General features: G+C 34.1%; 1 protein-coding gene across 1 annotated transcript; it reads right to left on the reverse strand.

The window, feature by feature from the left end:
* Positions 1–805: 805 nt before the first annotated feature.
* On the reverse strand, positions 806–5,723 carry LOC140747170 (uncharacterized). The gene is made up of 3 exons (XM_073079451.1): positions 5,533–5,723; positions 5,116–5,193; positions 806–1,325 (listed from the first exon to the last, which is right to left on the reverse strand). The coding sequence occupies exons 1-3, from the start codon at positions 5,581–5,583 to the stop codon at positions 870–872; spliced, it is 585 nt and encodes a 194-aa protein (XP_072935552.1). The 5' UTR covers positions 5,584–5,723; the 3' UTR covers positions 806–869.
* Between the last annotated feature and the right edge of the window lie 2,548 nt (positions 5,724–8,271).

Here is an 8,271-nt window from a genome sequence, read left to right on the forward strand (position 1 = left end):
TTTCATTTTCCTTTGTAATGTGCTAAATGGTAATTATAGATGTAAAATGTAATATAAAATTTGTAAATAATGAAGAACTAAACTTGAAAAAATTAAAATAATTATACAATAATTATAATTTAATTTTTGGCTTCGGTGCTCAAAAAGTATTTAGCATTTAATATTTTAAAACAAATTTTAATTACATTATAATATAATTCGTATTATTATTTTATAAAAAATCTGTTATTGTTATGTATTTTTCTATTATTCACCTTGCGTATTTTCTATAGAAAAGACTAATGGCGCGAAAATATATTGAGTTCCCTTTTCACAATGATATTGTATGCAATTTAAAAACCGGGTTACCAGCCCTTTGATGTCAACTGCACGGCTGATTGCGATATGCCTTTGCCTTCACTAAGCGCTTTGACACTACGCTTGACAGGTGTCACATTGATTGACGTTCAAAATAAACGTGCTTTTGGCGGGGAAAGTGTTGGAAACAGGGAAAGGGCGTAACGATTCTTTATTGAAGGTACATATTCTTTATTATTATTAAAATGAATTAAATATCAAGGTTTTATTATCATTTTATGTTAGTTTTTCTGCAGTGGTGGTTGATTAGTGCGTCATAGGATTAATCTTAATTGTGTATGTGATATAGGATTTTTTTAAGTAATCGAATTTTCGTTTTATAATAATAACTAGGTAATCTAGTTATTGTGGGTTATATCAGGTACAAATATTAAGTGTGTTAAATTAACAACAATTTTATGAAAACAAAATGTACTTGCTCTATATTTTTAAATCTTAAAAACACAAATCTCTTAGCACATTTTTATATTCCTATATACATTAATTTTGTCCTTAACATAATCTACAGGTCTTCACCAGTACTTTTGAACGTGCGTTAATATTTTATCATGGTCCTTTTCATTACTCAAAAACTCGATTTCATCCAAATCCTTAAGAATATAGAGGTCCCTGTCCTCTCTCTTATATCTGTGTGACATGTCCTTGTGTAGTTTTTGGAAAGGCATCGGATACCTTATATACTTCACATTCTTCTTGGGTTTCTTCTTATAGTTAGCTTCAGACGTAGAAGCATATCTGGTGTAGCCGTCGCTATCTTCTCTCTCAGTCTTTGATGCCAGTGTTGGTAATATTGTCGCTGGAAACATATATAGCTTTCGAGTCTTAAACTTATTCTTCTTTATAATCTTCTGTATTGTCCGTTTTGGCGTCTTCTTTATTTTCTTCTTGGCTTTGTGCTCTTCGTAGTAAGTGTTGGGGACGCGTAGTAGGTTATCTGCTTTGTCGATGTAGGTTCCATTGAACATTACCTGTAAAAGGGTGAAAATAATGTATTTACGATTTTTCATACATGGGAATAGCTATGGGCCAGAGGGAACATTATCTGTTACCTTATAACAAAAAATCTCCACAATAATACCATCTATCTAAACGCTTTCTACACTCACGGCCCCACACTAGGACTCCCTGTCGTGGGTGCCATGGACACACACATAGACAAATACCCAAACACCCAGACCCAGAAACATAAATCTAAATTCATCATTTAGATATCTGTCTGGCCGGGGATCAAACCCGGAACCCTTCGCTCGTCAGACCGGTATGGTGACCGCTCCGCCACGTGGGTCGTCAAATCGTCTATCTGGTCTAGAAGTATCATATTAATCAAAATCTGATTTTACAAACTACGATTAAATTAGAGATTAGCTTATACGAATACAATGAAATGTAATTTATCAATATTGATTATAAGATTGTTCAATTTTTCTTCTTTCATTATTCACAAATGCTCATTTATACCAAATTCATTTACATTTTCATTTGTAGTTATTGAATACATTATAAATTAAGCTTAATCTAAATATTTTATTACAATAATCTTATCATTTTTATTAGGAAAAAAGGGACATTTATTTCCAACTTGCAAAGTTCTGACTGAGAAACTTACACAAGCTCAAAATAAAAAAAACTACGCTATTATAATTAATCAAACTAAAAACTAATGAATACAAAATCGTTTATCCAGATGATCATAATGGAAGACTATGGGACAAGACTAATATAATCGTGTATTGTCATCGGTTCTTGGTAATTGTGCAAAATTTGGAATTAAGCTGGCCGTCGAAGAAGGTAAAAATCTAGTTCAAGGATTCCGTTACATACATACATAGCTACATACAAATATACAAGTCATACTAATTAAAGAGTGGTAATCAGTCAATATTAATTTCCATTACATCTATTAAGATTCAAAGCATAACCCTATCGTTCGTCTATGAAACACCATTGTCTAGAAATCCATACAAGCGATCACGTGATCCGATTACTTCCAATTCAATCATACCATTCAATTACTGATACAACGGACTGAATTCATGATTAGAACTAACCTGCGCATGAATTAAGTATGTACTAACTAGGTAATAAGTAAAAAATCAAGGCAGAATATTAACCGTATGATTTTAAATCTATACATACATATAAATAAAATTGGAGTGTCTATTTTTAATATTATATTACCGGTTTTTACTACATGCATATGATATATATATACGGTACAGACACCAAAATAACATTTAAAAAAAATTTGTCTGTCTGTGTGTCTGTCTGTCTGTTTGTTCCGGCTAATCTCTGAAATGGCTGGACCGATTTTGACGTGACTTTTATTGGCACGTAGCTGATGTAATAAGGAGTAACTTAGGCTACTTATATTTTAGAACTAGCTATGCCCCTGTTTCTTTTTAACGCGAGTGAAACCGCTGGGCACATCTACTTAACTCATAAGATTGCGAAATGTAACCTTTGTCATCTAAAGGGGACTTTTGATAAAACGGATGCGGCTAAGCGGTGATTCGAATCTCAGACCACTCGATTGAAAGAGTGTGTTTCAATCACTAGTCTATCAATGACTTCTGTCATACGGTACTATGACTACGGTATCTCCTGCTTGTCGTAAGAGGCCACTGAAAGGGGGCTTCCGGAGTTGCGGGTGGCAAGAGTGGGAGCTCGAACCGCTCATCAGCGACCCCGGGAAGGACGGCTGTATGTGTGGTCGCATACCGTCGTACACACCAGACAGTGTGGCGAGCGTCAAGCTCACCTGGGCGGAGCCCGACGGGACAATGCGCTAAGAGGACTCCGGTTGTGTTCCTTTGGAGATCCCGGAGTCCTCTACGCAGCGTCGAGGACGGCCACCGGGGGGGTTTTAGTGCGGTAAGAATCCCACATAACCTCGTGTCGCTCCCACGGCATGGGGTACCTTTTGAAGGTTTCCCCCTCGAAAATAAAAAAAGCTATCAATGACTTTAATTCATACAACTAACAAACAACTACCCAATAAAGAATTACGCTTGCATATAAAACTTTTGGCCTACTAAATACTTCTTAGAGAAACTAGTTTTAAGTGGCAACACCAAATCTATTTTTAATAAGTGCATAATGATTGTATCCTTGTTTGAAGGCTACTTCTTTATGTATAACGTACTTTTCACAATATTAATTAAATTTTAATAAATATTCAATATTAATTTGGGACTCTATTTTATTCGTAGCTTTGAGTCACCATACCCAATCACACATGATTCTGAAGTCGAATGCGATCAAATCATCACGTACGTATCTTCGTATGGTCGGACTCTTTAATTCACCAAATTTGTTATTCCACGCCAGGAACTCAAATTCCATTTAAAATTGGACCACCTTCGTTGAATATTAAAATCTTTATTTGTATATTTTTATTTGTACTTAAATAATCTGTTTGTAGGCATTTTGTTTGGAAAAATTATTCTTCTCTACTTATTATAATTTTCTTATCTTTAAATGAAAGTCTTCCAAAATCTGCTTTCACGGGCAGCGGCGCATCTGCGGCCGACCTCAGGTAGGAATATCTATTCCTATCTGAAGTTGATTACAGATGTCCATGGGCGGCAGTAGCCACTTACCATCAGGTGAACTGCATGCTCGTCTGCTACTCCTATATTATAAATAAATGGGGTGGTTATTTATTATCTATTGATATTCCAAATTCATTCAAAACGTTTTGTCTTAAGTAAATGAGGCTTACAATTTAAGTGACAAATAAGCCGTCAAAATATTTTTACAAAAAATCTCAAATAAATTCTAACATTTATAAATGTAAGACGAAATTATATTTTGAAAGAAGAAAATTACGGCCAAAATAAACACGTCGGGGCAATCCACGACAAGAATTTGTTAAGCGCCCATTAAATACTGAATGTAATTAAGATGTCCTGCTTAATTAAATTTCTCTGACATTAAAAAAGGCCTTTTCTAATTCGTATTATTTTTTAATCAGATTTTAAGTAAAAATAAGCATTTCTGTATTCTTTTAGTATTTTTTTATTGTTATGCAGTATTCACCCATCATTCATCATCATTACCTACATTCGGATACATCATTCTCGTAATGATCATCAGAAAAATTTTTCGTCAATCACGGAAATACCACCGCTTCTCTTCTTTAATCGACTTCAAAAAGCAGGTACATCTTTGTCCATGATTTTCTCAAATACTACGGATCCAATTTGTATGTGTTTTGGTTATACTGTCTTATACTATTGTGGGCGCTGCTGTTCGAAGTATTCTTGTAAGTAATATAATCAAAAAAAGCAGTGATAGCCTAGTGTAGTTAAGAAACTCGGCCTCTCGATCGTGGGCTCCAAGGTTCAAATCCCAGGCATGCACCTCTGATTTTTCAAAGTTATGTGCGTATTAGAAATTAATTATCACTTGCTAAACGGTGAAGGAAATCATTGTGAGGAAACCTGCATACCTGAAGAGATTTAAAAAAAAAATCTCAAAATTATGTGAAGTCTACCAATACGCACTTGGTCAGTGCGGTGGACTATGGCCTAATCCTTCTCGTTATGAGAAGAGACCCGTACCCAGTAGTGGGACCGTAATGGGTTGTTGATGAAGATAATCACAGGTAACCATTTAGTGCCAAGAATTCAAATGAACTATTCTATTTTAGTGTCCTTTAAATTGATCACCTTGGAATTATAGCAAGTGCAGAAGGAACCCCGCGATAATTATGGGTTCATAACAATTGCAGATTTTAAATATTACAAAATATCTTACCGGATTACTGAAAGTATCATGCATATTGGACAGTCCACGGTTTCGATCTAGGCCGCCATTGAAGAATGCAGATGATTCCTAGAAAAAATATAATTATCTTGGTATTAGGTACCATCTGATGCTGCTTTTTCATATACAATATCATTCAAAATAGTGTTGAGTGTACGGTTAATATTAAATACTCTGTTTGTATTGGTTGAGCATAATAGCATACATTCTGGTTTAAAGGGTGATAGAACACGAACTAGCTATATTCTAGGCTAGATCTCAGGTCACAACAGTAGCCGACCTCAGATAGGACCCTAACACTGAGGCCGATTAAAGTTATCCATGATGGTCGTCACGAATCATCAGATGAACAGCATGATATTTTACAGAAAATACAGATTTTTCTTAATGCTTAATACTAATGAATACCTGTTCAGATGCCGAAGCAGCAATATGAGAAAGTAACAATAAGGCGAACATTGTCCAATGGCTTCTAAATCTTGAAGAAACAAACCATAGTATGCGAGAAACACTTTTATAAACTTTCACGGCAGTTTATTGCCTTCAAAACTCTAAACACCATTGTTCTAAACTCCTAACACTTGTTGAAGTAACGACAATCTTTATTAGGCTGATTTTGATTTTCCTTTTGGTTAAGATATTGGTAATGTTGATTTAGGTTTTATTGGTTTCAACATTTTGCTTAAAGATAACAACTTGTAAGTTCTTGAATTTTTATATGCAATTGGGAATTTTGGAAATGATATTTATTTTTATACAAGTAAACATGTATTGACAAACAAATTTCCCATTATTGAGTTGTGCGTAGACAAAAAATAAATAAATTCCCAAAAATACAATGCAAATAGATTCCAATATAATTCAATTCGACAATAATTCTAAAATTATGATATAATCTATATAACTAGCACAAAAATAAAAATATACATAAATCTATTATAAATTAATTTTCAGGTAAAACATTTATGCTCCTGAATAAATACCTCGAATATAATGAAAACGTATAAAAAAACGTTTAAATTCACATCGGCGACAAATAGATTTTTGACAAAATAAATTCCCTGCAAAAACGTCTACTAGTTATAATATTTAACTCCATATAGGCGACAAATAGATTCCTGACAAATACTCGTAAATCCCCTACGTAAATATGAATAAATATAAATTCCCCGTCCCAAATTCACGAAAGCTAGAAATAAACTTCCAACAAATTCCCAGCGTGTAATAAAAACAGAAACATCAACAATTCCTATTCAGCTTCGCATAGGCGACGAATAGATTCCTGACAAATATATTCCCTATATAAAAATGAATGAATGTAAATTCCCCGTCCCAATTTTGCAAGCGCTAGAAATAGACTTCCAACAAATTCCCAGCGTGTAATAAAAACAGAAACATCAACAAATCCTATTAAGCTTCGCGTAGGCGACAAATAGATTCCTGACAAATAAATTCCCGGCGTCTAAATTTGGCAACAAGTAATCGCGGCTTTAATTACGGCTTTAATAGATTACTTGTTTGCCGTCGGTTTGATAAACAACTAAAACTCTGTGTAAAGTTTAGGCCTCTAAAATAGAAATGTGTTATTAGTTCAAGTTAATATTTATGTTAAGCATTAACATTATCATTAAGTAAGAATTAGCGTATTTTTATTAGTATTATAAGATAGATTGAGTGTCATATGTAGTTCTTTATTAGTAGTAGTAGTAGTTCTTTATTATTTATTAGTAATAGTTCATAACTCATGATATTGAATTGTTAGTATGAAGTCCACCTGATTTGAAGGGTGTGGTAAGGGAGACAGACTTTTCCGAGGCGTTCCAGCTTAGTCCTCAGGGGTAGCGGCGCATCTGTGTTCGACCTCAGGTGGGAATATCTAATCCTATCTGGGATTAATTACAGATGTCCATGGGCGGCAGTAGCCACTTACCATCAGGTGGACTGTATGCTCGTCTGCTACTCCTACGTTATAAAAAAAAATGGAGTTCTAACTGAAATCCGTCCCTATCACTTCTGAGGACTGAGATGCTAAACTCATATGTAAAATCTGTCGAAACTCAGTCAAATTCAGTCATAGTTTTTATAAAAATTGGCCTCTAGCAGTGTTTAATTTATTTAATTAATGAACTGTAGGCAAATAAGACTAAACTGTTATGTTCTTACGCAAGAACATAACAATTACCAATGGCTACTTTAAAGGAATTTACTAGCATGTAAAAATAGCATTTGAATAGATACCTTCAAAGAAACCTCATTAACTTATATTATAAGTTAATACTAATATTATAAAGAGGAAAACTTTGTTTGTTTGGTTGTAATGAATAGGCTCAAAAACTACTGGACCGATTTAAAAATTCTTTCACCATTCGAAAGCTACATTATCTACGAGTAACATAGGCTATATTTTATATGAAATATATTTGATAAATAGATTTTGAGGCGGTACAAAGTTTGCCGGGTCAGCTAGTATAATATATTATGATTCAGAAGGAATACAATAATTGGATGAATCCATAAGTATTCATATATCAATATGTACTGAAAATTCTAAGACAAGACATTAGATTCAAAACTACTATCTAGACTTTATTTATTTTGTTGTAACGACTTTTTATGAACAAGAGTCCTAAACCACGTATCTTGCAATCCCCAAAAGGCACAATAAGTTCATACAAATCTCAAGCAAATAGCAGTTGTTAAAACAACTCGATGTTATCTCGAGGCAAAGCAACAGCTTTCCACAGACAGGTCTCATGAGCGACGAGTAAACGATATGCGATCCAAACTTTTAGTACACAAAATATAAAGATCGTTAATATAAAAATACGACTGCTTAAATATTTGCCTAAAGCATTCCCACAATTTAGATGAATCCAACGACACATCATAAGTTAAAATTTGTCAAGCCGTTTGGGTATACGGCTCGCCAAAGAAAGACAAGTACCTCATCGGGTAATAAATAACATGAGGCTGTTAGAACCAGAGTAGCCTAACTAAGTACAAAAAACATGATTTACAATATGAAGAAAAGTAAAAGTGTGCAACATTTTTAAATTACGATAATACAGGTCAAAAGTCATTAAAATGCAGTTAGGCCACTCTGGTTCTCCGGCGCGGTGTCCCTGTAATTGCGGGACCAGAATAGGG

The sequence above is a fragment of the Epargyreus clarus genome, unplaced genomic scaffold (genome assembly GCF_041222505.1).
Source record: "Epargyreus clarus isolate Ecla_fem2 unplaced genomic scaffold, WU_Ecla_fem_2.2 ptg000002l, whole genome shotgun sequence".
In the NCBI taxonomy this organism is placed as follows: domain Eukaryota; kingdom Metazoa; phylum Arthropoda; class Insecta; order Lepidoptera; family Hesperiidae; genus Epargyreus; species Epargyreus clarus.

Coding starts and splice junctions, on each gene's coding strand:
- LOC140747170 (XM_073079451.1), bottom strand. CDS start 5,583: ATGTTCGCCTTATTGTTACTTTCTCATATTGCTGCTTCGGCATCTGAA. Junction 5,194..5,532: donor CTGCTTCGGCATCTGAACAG/GTATTCATTAGT, acceptor TATTTTTTCTAG/GAATCATCTGCATTCTTCAA. Junction 1,326..5,115: donor ATGATACTTTCAGTAATCCG/GTAAGATATTTT, acceptor ACCCTTTTACAG/GTAATGTTCAATGGAACCTA.